This window comes from Paecilomyces variotii (assembly GCF_004022145.1).
Source record: "Paecilomyces variotii strain CBS 101075 chromosome Unknown C8Q69scaffold_8, whole genome shotgun sequence".
NCBI classification, from domain to species: Eukaryota; Fungi; Ascomycota; class Eurotiomycetes; order Eurotiales; family Thermoascaceae; genus Paecilomyces; species Paecilomyces variotii.
The window spans coordinates 1,229,154-1,241,332 of record NW_021167147.1 but is presented as its reverse complement, the minus strand read 5'-3'; the positions used below and the strand labels follow the sequence as shown (position 1 = coordinate 1,241,332).

Here is a 12,179-nt window from a genome sequence, read left to right as displayed (position 1 = left end):
GAAATGGCAAGATAACTTGAACATGTTCCTCGAAGCTCTTTACCGCTGGATGATTTCTGCCATCTTTAACCGCCTTCCCTAAAGCATGACTTACTCTGCAGGTCGACGGAAATAGTAATTCGACCTATGTCAAGATGGATCGCAAAATTGATATTCTTAGCGGATGATGTAAAAAGCAAGGAACCTTTAGAGGTCATAGTTCATAAGAATCTCGGACATCAGACGCTGATGTCTTTACAAGATAGTTTTCAAAGTGAGGACGAAATCAATTGTAAAAGTAACGCCATGGTTCCTCAAGGCCATCAAAATGTAGCCTATTGCAAAATTTCGCGAACATTCACATGTAATAGCTCTCAGGAAGTCCTCAGATCCAACAAAAAAGCTAGCACGAATAACAGTCGCTCAACCTTCCATCAAGTTGTAAGCTAGTACAGGGTCAATCATTGTCGTGTCGTCATTGGGTATCGTAAAATCGGTGGGTTCTCCGCAACGATTTGAAGTATAAGCATGCTCCATAATCATATCATCAAATGTTCGAGAAGCCTCGAAGAAATCTGTCTCAGTAGCGGGGCAATTGGAAGCATTGGCGGCGGCAGTGTGAGAGTCGCTACCAGTACCTTTGAGGAGCTGGAGCGAGGTGATATGTTCATCATCAAACTCCATGCCATATATTCCGAAAGGATTCGGGTCGTCCATGATTCCAGCCGTCAACAGCGCTCGTTGGGTAAATAGGTTTTGAATCTCGTCTTCTGAACAGTTGTGCTTGCTGTTCATATGCACCCAAAGGTCGTAGTCACGGTGGAACCTATGACTGCAACCTTCAACAAAGCATGCGATATGGCGGCCAGTCTCCTCGGCATAGCCTTCCCCAGTCAGGGTCGCCAGAGCGGATGGTACAGGCTGCCTGACTCGACTTTGTGCCTTGCTCAGTCCAAGGCGTTGCCTGCGTTCTGCTTTGGCGTTTTGGAACCCTAGGTGTGCGGTCCGGACATGCTCTTCCAATGCGAGCTTACTGCCATAGCGCTTTCCACAGCCTTCACCATTCCATCCGTCGACTTTCTTCGAGGACGAAAGATCGATTTCTCCGCAGACAAATCGTTTCTCTCCGTCATGCACGGTCCGCACATGGACTGTCAAGTTGCCTTTCTTAGTGAAACTTCGGTCACATCCGGGAACAGTGCATGGAAAAATCTTTCGCTCTTCGAGGCTAACGTCGCCGTGTACGACCTCGAGGTGACGACGGAGCTCTCGTGACGTGGAACAGACAATCGGACAGTTTGCACATCTTGGAGGGTGCACCGTTCTGATATGTGCTTGGAGCATCGCGTAGGTTGTAAAGTATAATTCAGCAGGAGGCTTGGTATCATTTTCTGCTTGTTGGGAGCATTCCGCGCAGCTAAACCGCTTCTCCGTGTGTAGACGTGCCTCATGTGCTTTCAAGTGGCCTGCTGTATCGAATGCCTGCCCACATTTTTGTCCCGTAATGGGATCAACGTGAGGGCATGGGAAAGGTTTCCGATTTTGGTGCACCATCATGACATGTTTCTGGAGGGTCGAGTGTTTCCGGAATGTCTCCGAACAGGGCGGATATTCTGTACAGCGATACTTGTCCCTCCCATCATGTGCCGCAAGGTGTCTCCGTAGCCGGGAGCCAGTGACAAAGCTCTTCCCACAGCCTTCCCTATCACAGACATAATCTCGGATTGAGGTGTGTGCACTCTTAATATGGTGGTTGAGGTGCGAGGCCCGAAGAAAGGTTTTATCGCATCCGTCGTACGTACAACTGAACATTCGCTCATTGTTATGGGACCGAATATGCTCTTGTAATCGAGCCGGCCGATTGAAGGCTTTCGTACATCCATCGAAAGGGCAAAGGTGTGTCTTCAACTCTGACGGATATTTTGAGGAGGACGGTGAGAAGGGCGTCATTGGAGTCTCAGTGTGTTCATCACCATCGTCCCCAGCAACGCTTCCATTTTCGGAAGACTCATAGTCTATATCCGATTGGGGTTCCCCATAAATCGGATCTGTTCAGTATATTAGCCATGCAAGCTGGAAGATCGACCGTAGAAGCTCTTACCGGAGCTATCCAGGGCCTGCGTCTGGATGCGCTTTGCATTCCGGACAGCCTCGGAAGCAGCCTTTCGTTTCAATGCCATGGCCCCCGTAGAGCCACAAGGCTAGCCAGGTGCCTTTGTATTGAATGGCATTAAAACATTGAGACCAGCTTCCAAAAGTTCTCTATCGAAAGAAAATAATACTATTTTGCCGGTGCGCTCCGTCAAAGGCGGTGAGTTTCCCAGGAGCTCCGCTAGGCGAGTCTAGGAACGGACTAGCGCCGTATGCGAGCAAGGAAGTTTTTCCGCCGCCTCAGGAATCGCGATCTCGACCGGCAAAGTCGAGTTGCACCACGCTGTCGCGGCATCCAGAACTCCGCTGTCTATCGTTTATCTCTTCTTGGAGGTGCTCGTCTGAGAGATCTTAAAGTCGTTCGTTCGAACTATCCTGCGAAACTCTCAATACCGGCACGATGTCCGACTACGGTGACCACGACGCTGAGGACACTGGGTAAGTTGACTTAGTCCACTCGGGCAGATACTGCGGCAGCAGACGCTCCTGCAGAGTTCTGGCTGCTTGTATCGATTATGCGACTGGGTATGATTGGTTCTGACACTATGTCCGTACACCAGCTTTGACTACGAGCCCGCCGAGCAGGAGTACGATGAAAATGAGCCGGAAGACTACCTCGACCCTGAGAATCTCGAAGCTACTGAGGGTGGCGCCGACGGCTATGGCGCCGAGGAATCCTATGCGCATGCTGTGAATGGAGACAGAGTGGTCGTCTCGGGTGATCCCAATGCATATGCCGGGGGAAAGGTTATGGAACAATACAGAGAAAAGAAAGTGCCGAACGACCAGCGCACGACAACTCCCTACATGACCAAGTATGAGAGGGCTCGTGTCCTAGGAACCAGAGCACTTCAGATCAGGTGCGTCTTGCAAGGAAGCTTTAAACTGGGTGACCGCGATGAACACTGCCGCTGACACAGGCTACAGTTTGAACGCCCCTGTGCTGGTCGATCTTGAAGGTGAAACCGACCCGCTCCAGATCGCTCTCAAGGAACTGAACCAGAAGAAGATTCCTTTGATCGTGAGGAGATACCTCCCTGATGGATGGTGAGCCACCTCGCTGAAGTGACGTTTTCATATCTGATCTAACGATTCCCCCGCAGGTACGAGGACTGGACTTGCGAGGAATTGCTGTAATTGTCCGCTTGTGTTCTTTTAGAAGGTCGTTCTGATTTTGCTTTCTCTCTATTGTGATACAACATACTCTGGGTTTCCGGCATAGCGTTGGGTGTTGGGTGTCAATAAGGCTAATGATGTGGCTGAATAGCTGCAACTTGTTCTTCTGAAAAAGAAAAGTAAATATGTCAGGCTCAAAAAAATTTGGTGATTCGTTTGTGTAGAAGATGTGCATTTGGCTCTGCTGTGACGACTGTTACCAACCCAAACTTCGATAATGTGAAAAGCGGTAGTTATCTATTTAAGTCTTACTACATCCTGTCGGAATAATCATGGTACCTCGTAGTCATATGTCCGCATCGACTTGTTGGTACACGATCATACAAAAGATCTCTATAGCCGACCTCTTTGTATGATCCTTGTAGCACTCTGTACATGTAGAGTACATACCATTATGCCATGTGGTCCTCGTTAGCTTCGATTGATAATTGATGATAGTGCAGCCCGTGACTCTCTTGTGTAAGAAATTAATAGCATTCGAAGATTTATGCGGACAGTAGAGTACTTCTGGAAGAAAGTAGCAGCAGGGCTAGCGCAAGCCCATGCGGCAGCATGCGTAGTCGCATACAGAATCATTATTCTTCTTCTTCCATTGGACGTCAATTGTCATATATTGCCTTAGTATGGAATGGCGCGACAATTTCCTCCACTATTAGCGACTGGCGGAGTTCGCCGACACTCAATTAGGTCCGAGTTAAACCACAGGAGTGGCCCTATCAAATAATTACCGTTTTGACCTTTATATTGTTTAGATCCCATTTCTATAACAATAACTCGGTGTTATAGACATTGTATGTGAGTCTATTCTCATTGAAACCAACCTATTCTCATGAAAAAATAGATACTGACATAATATTCACACTCCGTCTTGCAGTATCGCCGGTAACTAGTACTCTGGTGAATTATTCTTAATCAACAAGCCCCCCGGAGTTCAGCCCGCTCTCCGTGGGCCTAAGTGAACTTACCGCAGTGCTTCGGCCCCCACCGTTGGAGAAAGAACCGAGATGCTCTGCCGGTTCTGGATAAGCGGCACACTCGCTCAGCCAAGGTCAGCACTTGTTCTTGATAAATCGAAGCGGTGAAGTTATCAAGGTCCGCGTGGGAGCATCAATTGTTTCGAACCAGGCGTCCAGCGAGGATACTAATTAATCCAGGCTTGGGGATATTCAACCATCACAACTTCTTGCCGACGAATATTGCTTTATGGGTCATTCATAACGGCGCCTGGCCATGATAGATCCAGGAGGATTCAGCCAGTGGGCCCTGAAAAAGGCCCGAATCTGAAAGCTTGGGGTTCCATTAGAGTAGTGTAGTCATATTTGCTTGCCCCGCATACATAACCGGTTCTCGATTGCTCGTTCTCTCTTAAAAGGCGAGGGCTTCCTAGCCAGTCTGGATATTTGTCCGCGGATTGATTAACTAGGCGATCCAGCCTCGTCCACCGTCGCCATCCTAGATGTTTCTTGCTGCGCTTCTGCGCGGATCGTTGATTCTTCTTACCTCTATCTGACTATATACACCTAGGAAGCATTCTCTGAGATCCATACAGTACAGCATCAGCTAGGATGGCGGACGACGTGGAGAAGGAACAAACCATAATGGATCCTACCAGCAACGGGGATACCGGCAACAAAAACGAGGTGATCTCAACCAGTGAGTCCGATCCTCAGTCGTCGGAGAATCAACAGTCCGGCTATCAAAAGGGTGGTCCAGTCTTTGACACTGGCCTCATATCGTGGCTACAGGTCCTGGGCTCGTGGTTTTGTTTCTTCAATTCATGGTATGTCCTCTTGAAGCGCATGCCTCATACCTCATATTTAAATTACAGCCGACTGATACATACAATTCACAGGGGCATCATCAACACATTTGGTGTCTTCCAAACGTACTATGAACAGGCGCTTCCCAATCAGACTGCGGACAACATCGCTTGGATAGGATCGATTCAGTCCTTCCTGCTCATGTTAATCGGTGTTATAACTGGCCCTCTATTCGACGCGGGTTACCTCAAGGCACTCTTGACATGTGGGACATTGGCGCTCTCATTTGGCCTCATGATGACCAGCATCTCGACGCAGTACTGGCATCTAATGTTGGCACAGGGCGTTTGCGTCGGCTTGGCTGCTGGCTGCCTTTTCGTCCCCTCTGTTGCGGTTCTACCGCAATATTTTAAGCAGAAGAGGGGACTCGCCAATGGACTTGCTGCTAGCGGGAGCAGCATTGGCGGTGTTATCTATCCGATCATGTTCCATAAGCTGCAGCAGGAGATCGGATACCCATGGGCAACGCGAGTTCTTGGGTTTGTCGCCCTGGGAACGTGCTGCATCTCGCTTTCATTGCTCCGCATGCGTTTCATGCCAACCGAGAAACGCGCGCTGATTCAGCTTTCTGCCTTCAAGGAAGTCCACTACGTGCTCTTCTGCGTGGCCATGTTCCTGGGCTTCTTGGGGTTCTACAACTTCCTGGTATATGTTCAGCCGTATGCGATACAGACCGGTATCGTCAATGACAATGTCGGGTTCTATCTTCTACCGATGCTCAACGCAGCTTCGAGTTTTGGTCGAATTGTACCCAATTTCATTGCTGACCATACTGGACCCCTGAACATGCTGGCGCCCGCAGCTACCGTGACTGGAATACTCGCTTTGTGTTGGCTTGCGGTCCACAATGCTCCTGGGATCATCATCCTTGCTATTCTATATGGTTTCTGCTCCGGCGGGTTCGTGTCCCTTCCACCTGTTGTCATGGTCACCCTCACCAAAGACATACGAGACCTGGGAGCCAGGTTGGGGATGTTCTTTGCTTCCATCGGAATCGCCATGTTGATCGGGACCCCAATCGGTGGTGCCATTCTGAACGAAACGCACAAGTACATGGGAGTGCAGCTCTTTACAGGGTGTTCTATCATCGCTGCTGCTATTCTGTTATTGACTCTGAGGTTTTCACGTACCGGACTCAGGCTGTTTGTACGAGCATGAGTCGTTGAGTATGGAAATACACCATTTAACGGTGCGCTTACCTGTTGGTCGAGAGAAATCTCAGCCGTCGCGGTCTGGCCTCAACAATTCAGACAGTTGCAGGTCTAAGAGTTGGTCAAGTCACCGACTCAGGAAAAACTGGCAGCACTTGTGTCTTTCCCGACCCGAAACATGGGGCTGGCAATAGACAGCTGCCCTACATTCAGATCTATAGCATACTGTGGCCATAGTATCTTTATCATCACGCCCTGGACAGAAAAGGATCGAGGTCAGAACCAAGAAGCTGCCAACCTAGATCTAAATTAGTTCCACAAATACAAAAACGGGCTAACCTATTGCCCTAGTATTGTACATACATACATGTATGTATGTACATAGATGCTGGACACCCCAGGAACACTGGACGCATATTACTTAACAATAATAAACTAGATACTAGTTGAACGTTACTATTATAATGTAATGAGTTTCTGTATTTCATTCTTGCTGAGGGCCTGTTTTCGATTGACCGAGTATTCGAGGTTTGGGATATAAGCACACTTAAGCTACCCAACCCAACCGCTCGACGTCTCAGGTACCTATCTACTCCCCACAGCCCAAGCATGTCATAACATAGACAACCTAAAAACAATAGCGGAGCCGAATAGCTTCCGCGGCCACATGCTTTCTTCAACCTGATCTTAGACGAGCAAGATACCTATGAGTTCAAAAAGAGCTTTGATGGATCGTGACCGCATGCTTTCTTCCATATGTCATAAGACGATTCCTCACCACTGCCCAGACTGATCACCGTCCGGACTTTCACCTCTTCCATCTCCGGCTTCTCCTTGCTGTCCTGGATTCTAATATCCGTCCGTGCATGACAATCCATACAGACTCTCCCAGGGCTTCCCATTGTCCTCAGCCTATTCAAGTCTCCGAGAATGCTCAACCCATGATTCGGGCAGCGTTCATTAACCACATACTCCTCAAGAGCCAGGGCTCCACGATCAACAAAAAAGGTCGCGGTCATATCAAGCAGGAACTCATTGCAAGCGATACTAGCGAAGACAACCTCGTGGCACTCGATCTTATCGTCTTCGTCATCGGGAGCCGGCGCTATGGCTTTCACCGTCTCTGCTGTGGTTCCTTCGCGGGCGATTCTCAACCGGAACTTGCTCATGGAAATGCGTCTTTCGTATTGGAAGTCATCCAGACTCATCCCATATGTCCATTTGTTCCGATGCGCCATCATGATGCCGTGAACCTTTTCATGACCAACACACCATCCCCAGACACCACGCCAGAATGCATTGGTCCTAGTAACGCAGAGCGATGTGGGCGGGTAGTATGAGACGTAAGTCGGTTTTATAGGCAGATTCAGATGGAAATGCGCACAGCTGTGACAGACAAAATGGTTTGGGAAGTCTTTTTCAAGGAACTTGAGCAATCTCCAGCGGTTCATTTGAATACTGATGTGAGCGTAGTCTCCGTTGTGCGTTGTAGTGTCATCGAGCAGTCGAACACTTTCATCGCCTAACATGCAAAGAAAGTGTTTGCACGTCAGGGCCAGAGACGCTTTCTCCACAATAGGGACATAGCTGGTGATGAGCAGAACGAGTTCAGTCGGGAGAGTAAAGAATGGATGGCGTCCATTTTCGTAACCATCAGAGTTCCAACCAGGCAAGGAACATGGTAGCGCAAGAGGACCAGGAGACTTGGATCCTTCTTCATGATGAGCTTTCTCTTCGTCTTTCTTCACAGATTCTTTGAGAAGCATATATTCTCCGATCGTGAGGTACTCCAGCGCGTCCAACAAATCCATGATCCAATGAGTAACCTTGCGAACCAAATAAGCATAGATCATGATAGCTATGATTGAAACGGCCACTATCGAAAGGATATTGACCATCTCCCTCACTGCTGGGAAGAAAGAAGACTGTAGTATGTAACACCCACAAGGACGTGAGTATCTAGACTCTGCAGGTTTAGGCCATAGATCTTCTCAGAAGCCGTGTACAGAACATATCCAGGTAGTCTCTCTTCTTTTACCTTTTCCCAAATGAAGATCCTTTGCTTGAAGAATGGCCAAAGATAAGTTGATAGTTGTCAGACTGAGAATAACGGTTTTGCACTTCTTCCTTTGTTCAACTACCGATATGTAGTATTTTAGTATGCGATATCGGTATCACACATACTAAACAGGAAGATGATATGCAAGATAGAGAAGAGGACGCGTCGTGAGGAAACGAAACGTTGGTGAGCAGACACCATACGCGTCTTCTGGTGTCATAGAGGAGATAAAGACATCGCCAGAAGAAGAAGAAAGGTAAACATATCTAAGAAGGCCTCCTCTGTTATTTTTATGCCGGGCGGTCTACATTTGTGTTATAATGATAACTATAGCTGGTGGGTGAAGTGGCCTTTGCTGCATGAGTTGCAATAATTCTTTGATAAGCTTAAACTATCTACCAAAGATGTAAAAGCTTTATATTTAAGCATGGGGTTGCTATTAACTGTTATGCAGTAGTACTACATCTATATACAGATTGTAGTTGCATACAAACATAGCAACTAGCATACTTTAACTCTCCATCCATCTTGTTTCTTTTTCACGATCTCGAGAACTTGCTAATTTCACTGTCCAACCCCGATGAGTTTGGAAGGGCTGTGAATGATAATAGCATCAGTCGATTAACTGACGGTCCGCTCCTTCCAGGTAGGCAACTTTCGAGCCACACTGTCTGGTCATGGAGATCCTTCTGCAAGACCTCCCATTCCCAAGCGCACCGTTCAGTGCGCCATGCCCTATATTGCTGTCAGAAGCTGCGAATATTTGCCTCAAGCTGAGTAACATGAGTTTGGTGAACCGTCAATGCAAGGGTACGCCTGTTATGTCCCTATTTGAATGAAGGCAATTTTCCGGCGGGTTTGAAATATCCACGGTGCTCGTAAATAACACAAAGGGCGAAGGTCCTCAATTCGGTTTTACTTTTCTTGGTGAAACTTCGCTCCAAATTTTCCACTTCGCTAACAGCGCTATATCTGAGAATCGTTGGCACTAGAATAAGAGCTAAAGAGGGGGTGAAGGAGGCACTGATAGACGAGACAGTTCATACCGAACCCGGGTTTCAAGGCAAGCACGGTCTCGATAAACCTTCTTGCACTGGTTCAGAGCCTAGAAACCCCTGAATAAACTGTCAGTGTCCAAGTGCTTTACTGGAGGGGAGCTGCAAAACGCCACTACCATCCTATATAAAGGGTATAGAACAGACAACATCAAGCCACCTATTTCCACCTATCTAGGATCGAATCAGACACGCCGGAAGTAGGAAATGCAAAGATATAGTGGCGGATGTAGTGTTCCAAACAGCAATTAATCAGAATAAAGCCCAAGGGCATAATACTCTATAGATTTCGTTATCTTCTAGTTGTTTAAGCAATCAAGATCCCCTTCCCTTATCAAATGCTTTTCTACCATGCTTGCTTCCATGATCTTAGATTCGGTCATAACCTTGGATCCGTGTCATCTCGAAGGCCCTGGTGCAGGATCCCAAGAGACGGTATATAACATGCTACCAAATAGTAGTATGGTATCGTGAAGTGTAGGAGGAAAGAAGCTAAGTTGCTATCCTCCAGTGAGGAGGGATACTAAATAAGTAATGCCGCCTTCTAGAAAATGCCGACGTCCTCGTCAAGCAGTAAACATACTATTCTATATAATAAAGTTCATATCTTTGTTATGGCACGGTGAGGTTAAGTGGGAAGTAGAAAGCTAAGTTCCTATTGCTCTAGAAGGGACCTTCTAGGCAAATCCCTAGGCAAATCTGTAACAGATCCCCGATTTTCTTAGTCAACGCTCGGCGTGCCCTTCTTACGGCAGCGTAGCTAAAGCCGTAGGATCTCTCGTCATTAAAGCCTATTGACAAATCCCACGATACCCATCTCTCCATCTCTCCATCTCCACTTCACTAAGGTCTACCGTGGTTATTCAATATGTCCAGCATGCGACGATGCACGGTCGCCGCGTCTACCTTCAAATCGAGTGACTTGTCAAATCAACATAAGAGCGCTTTGCATCAAACGAAGATAATTAAATGATAGCCATGAATTGTCGCCCCTTTCTTAATATTAGCCTGGATAGATAATTTAGGATGTCTTCGTAGAGAGTGTAGGTTTCCTCTCCCGTCGGGGATTTGGTGGTGGGAAGCGATGCGAGATGTGCGGCGACAGTAGTCCATGTCTCCGGAACAGGCTCATTCAAGCGCTGTTTCCAAGTGATGGCCGTATCCAGGCCGAATCGCCAGTAGTCCTTACCATCATTCGCATCCCAAGGTACTATTCGCACTCCCAGTGGCCATGGCCGCGTCTCTTGCACCAGCTGCACTGGTTCCTATTGCGCTTCTACACATATAGATTAAATTATATTCAGTTATGTATTGATGGGAATAAGATATATACGTACAGCTTTCTGGAAACCCGTAGGGCTGCCGCGTCCACCGCGACCACGATCACTACTTACCAGCTCAGTCGCATCCACCAGATCCTCGACGCGGCACCATATGTTGTGGTGTGGATCATACTCAACCCATCGAAGCGCAATGGAAGGGGTCATTTTGGTCGTAGCGGCCGCGGCTCGACTTGGGATAATTAGGCAAGAAAACTATTCACTTAGAATTTCGGGTGGAAAGGCCATTATAGAATATCAAGGTCTCTAGATTGCGGAGTAGACCAGGCAGGGAGGATCTATTACCAAGGTCAGTATAAAAAACATGTGTGTTGATCCCGTAAAGGCACATACAAGTTTCTTCCTCTCCACTGACTTGCTTGATACCGCCAGCGTGCCGCCGTTTCGACCAAAAAGAGACATCAGAATCAAGGACATTGACGGACAGGGAGATTGAATTCCCCAGCCAATTGCATCTGTATATCATTATAGGTTCGAGTATTTCTGTTCGCTGTGTGAAAGGAACTTTTCACAGCCGGTAGACCCGGCACCGCCTCTTGGATCCTTAGAAGGGGATCATTCAGCAGCTTTGCGAAATGCACTTGAACACTGTGTCCATTCGTCCTAGGACTATTAATGAGGGTCTTTGGGAGTGAAAGGGAAAGATACTCAAAGCCCACTATTACTCGTCAAATCCTTATAGAACGGTAAATCATCAAGCCCGGAATGCTCAGCAGGCTCAGCGGGAGCGATAGGCTCAGCGGAGGCGGCAGTCGTGGTTTTCTATGGGATAATCCAGGAGGCAATCTGTCATCAAGAGCGCCAGCAAGAATCGATAGAAGAAGATCTGCTGTAAAGCATTCAAAGAGGAGCCTCACTAAAGAAAGTCCATTAAGCTCACAGAAAGTGGCGTATGATCCCTGGAAGATAAAACCAATGGAGCTAGTATTGTAGGCCTCATCTAGGCTAAATCCCATATTAGGGCGTAACGAATGTAACCATTTCATCATCTCCCGCCGCTCCTGTTCTGAGAGTGCTTATTTACTTCGATGCTGAAGATAGCATGAAGTGCAGGATCCTGTATAGCTCCTGGAACATATCGTGCTTTTGATCAAAGTGAAGGCTGGTTAACTCTCCGCGTTGATCAACAAAGTGATACCGATGAATCTTAGAGAGCTTCCTCGCCATGGCTGCAAGATTCATGTTTAAATTTTTGTCGCTGAGAAATAGCCAATCGAAAACATTTGGGATGTCAACGAAGCCATGTTTCAGGACTTCTTGCTGAAGGGCAGCGAGGCTAGAAGAACACTCGAGATGGCGGAGCAGGTCGTAAAGAATCTAGCCGAGAGGACGTATCCCTGGAGTCGATCCGGGGAAAAGGATGGCATAACGAAAGAATTCCGCGAGCAATATATAATTATAATAAATCTGCTTTTCATCTATGACTCGGCTCCGAGGAAGGCGACCAG

At 47.6% G+C, this 12,179-nt stretch overlaps 5 protein-coding genes across 5 annotated transcripts; 2 read left to right on the top strand and 3 right to left on the bottom strand.

Annotated features, from left to right (window-relative positions):
- Positions 1–27: 27 nt before the first annotated feature.
- C8Q69DRAFT_420326 (hypothetical protein) lies at positions 28–2,243 on the bottom strand. Its single transcript, XM_028628385.1, has 2 exons — positions 2,081–2,243; positions 28–2,027 (listed from the first exon to the last, which is right to left on the bottom strand). The coding sequence occupies exons 1-2, from the start codon at positions 2,157–2,159 to the stop codon at positions 403–405; spliced, it is 1,704 nt and encodes a 567-aa protein (XP_028483877.1). The 5' UTR covers positions 2,160–2,243; the 3' UTR covers positions 28–402.
- Positions 2,244–2,260: 17 nt separating this feature from the next.
- On the top strand, positions 2,261–3,704 carry C8Q69DRAFT_473224 (DNA-directed RNA polymerases I, II, and III subunit RPABC2). The gene is made up of 4 exons (XM_028631024.1): positions 2,261–2,568; positions 2,691–2,990; positions 3,058–3,177; positions 3,234–3,704. Exons 1-4 carry the CDS (start codon positions 2,531–2,533, stop codon positions 3,265–3,267), a joined length of 492 nt encoding a protein of 163 aa, XP_028483876.1. The 5' UTR covers positions 2,261–2,530; the 3' UTR covers positions 3,268–3,704.
- A 978-nt stretch (positions 3,705–4,682) lies between these two features.
- On the top strand, positions 4,683–6,657 carry C8Q69DRAFT_473222 (putative MFS monocarboxylate transporter). The gene is made up of 3 exons (XM_028631023.1): positions 4,683–5,086; positions 5,159–6,552; positions 6,629–6,657. The coding sequence occupies exons 1-2, from the start codon at positions 4,872–4,874 to the stop codon at positions 6,282–6,284; spliced, it is 1,341 nt and encodes a 446-aa protein (XP_028483875.1). The 5' UTR covers positions 4,683–4,871; the 3' UTR covers positions 6,285–6,552; positions 6,629–6,657.
- A 266-nt stretch (positions 6,658–6,923) lies between these two features.
- On the bottom strand, positions 6,924–8,130 carry C8Q69DRAFT_529248 (hypothetical protein; the record flags this gene model as incomplete). Its single annotated transcript, XM_028633689.1, has 1 exon — positions 6,924–8,130. The coding sequence occupies one exon, from the start codon at positions 8,128–8,130 to the stop codon at positions 6,982–6,984; it is 1,149 nt and encodes a 382-aa protein (XP_028483874.1). The 3' UTR covers positions 6,924–6,981.
- A 1,927-nt stretch (positions 8,131–10,057) lies between these two features.
- On the bottom strand, positions 10,058–11,266 carry C8Q69DRAFT_499911 (hypothetical protein). The gene is made up of 3 exons (XM_028632334.1): positions 11,065–11,266; positions 10,786–11,009; positions 10,058–10,656 (listed from the first exon to the last, which is right to left on the bottom strand). The coding sequence occupies exons 2-3, from the start codon at positions 10,876–10,878 to the stop codon at positions 10,357–10,359; spliced, it is 393 nt and encodes a 130-aa protein (XP_028483873.1). The 5' UTR covers positions 10,879–11,009; positions 11,065–11,266; the 3' UTR covers positions 10,058–10,356.
- Between the last annotated feature and the right edge of the window lie 913 nt (positions 11,267–12,179).

Coding starts and splice junctions, on each gene's coding strand:
- C8Q69DRAFT_473222 (XM_028631023.1), top strand. CDS start 4,872: ATGGCGGACGACGTGGAGAAGGAACAAACCATAATGGATCCTACCAGC. Junction 5,087..5,158: donor TTTTGTTTCTTCAATTCATG/GTATGTCCTCTT, acceptor TACAATTCACAG/GGGCATCATCAACACATTTG.
- C8Q69DRAFT_499911 (XM_028632334.1), bottom strand. CDS start 10,878: ATGACCCCTTCCATTGCGCTTCGATGGGTTGAGTATGATCCACACCAC. Junction 10,657..10,785: donor TGGTGGATGCGACTGAGCTG/GTAAGTAGTGAT, acceptor GAAGCGCAATAG/GAACCAGTGCAGCTGGTGCA.
- C8Q69DRAFT_473224 (XM_028631024.1), top strand. CDS start 2,531: ATGTCCGACTACGGTGACCACGACGCTGAGGACACTGG. Junction 2,569..2,690: donor CACGACGCTGAGGACACTGG/GTAAGTTGACTT, acceptor TCCGTACACCAG/CTTTGACTACGAGCCCGCCG. Junction 2,991..3,057: donor ACCAGAGCACTTCAGATCAG/GTGCGTCTTGCA, acceptor CACAGGCTACAG/TTTGAACGCCCCTGTGCTGG.
- C8Q69DRAFT_420326 (XM_028628385.1), bottom strand. CDS start 2,159: ATGGCATTGAAACGAAAGGCTGCTTCCGAGGCTGTCCGGAATGCAAAG. Junction 2,028..2,080: donor GCAGGCCCTGGATAGCTCCG/GTAAGAGCTTCT, acceptor TATACTGAACAG/ATCCGATTTATGGGGAACCC.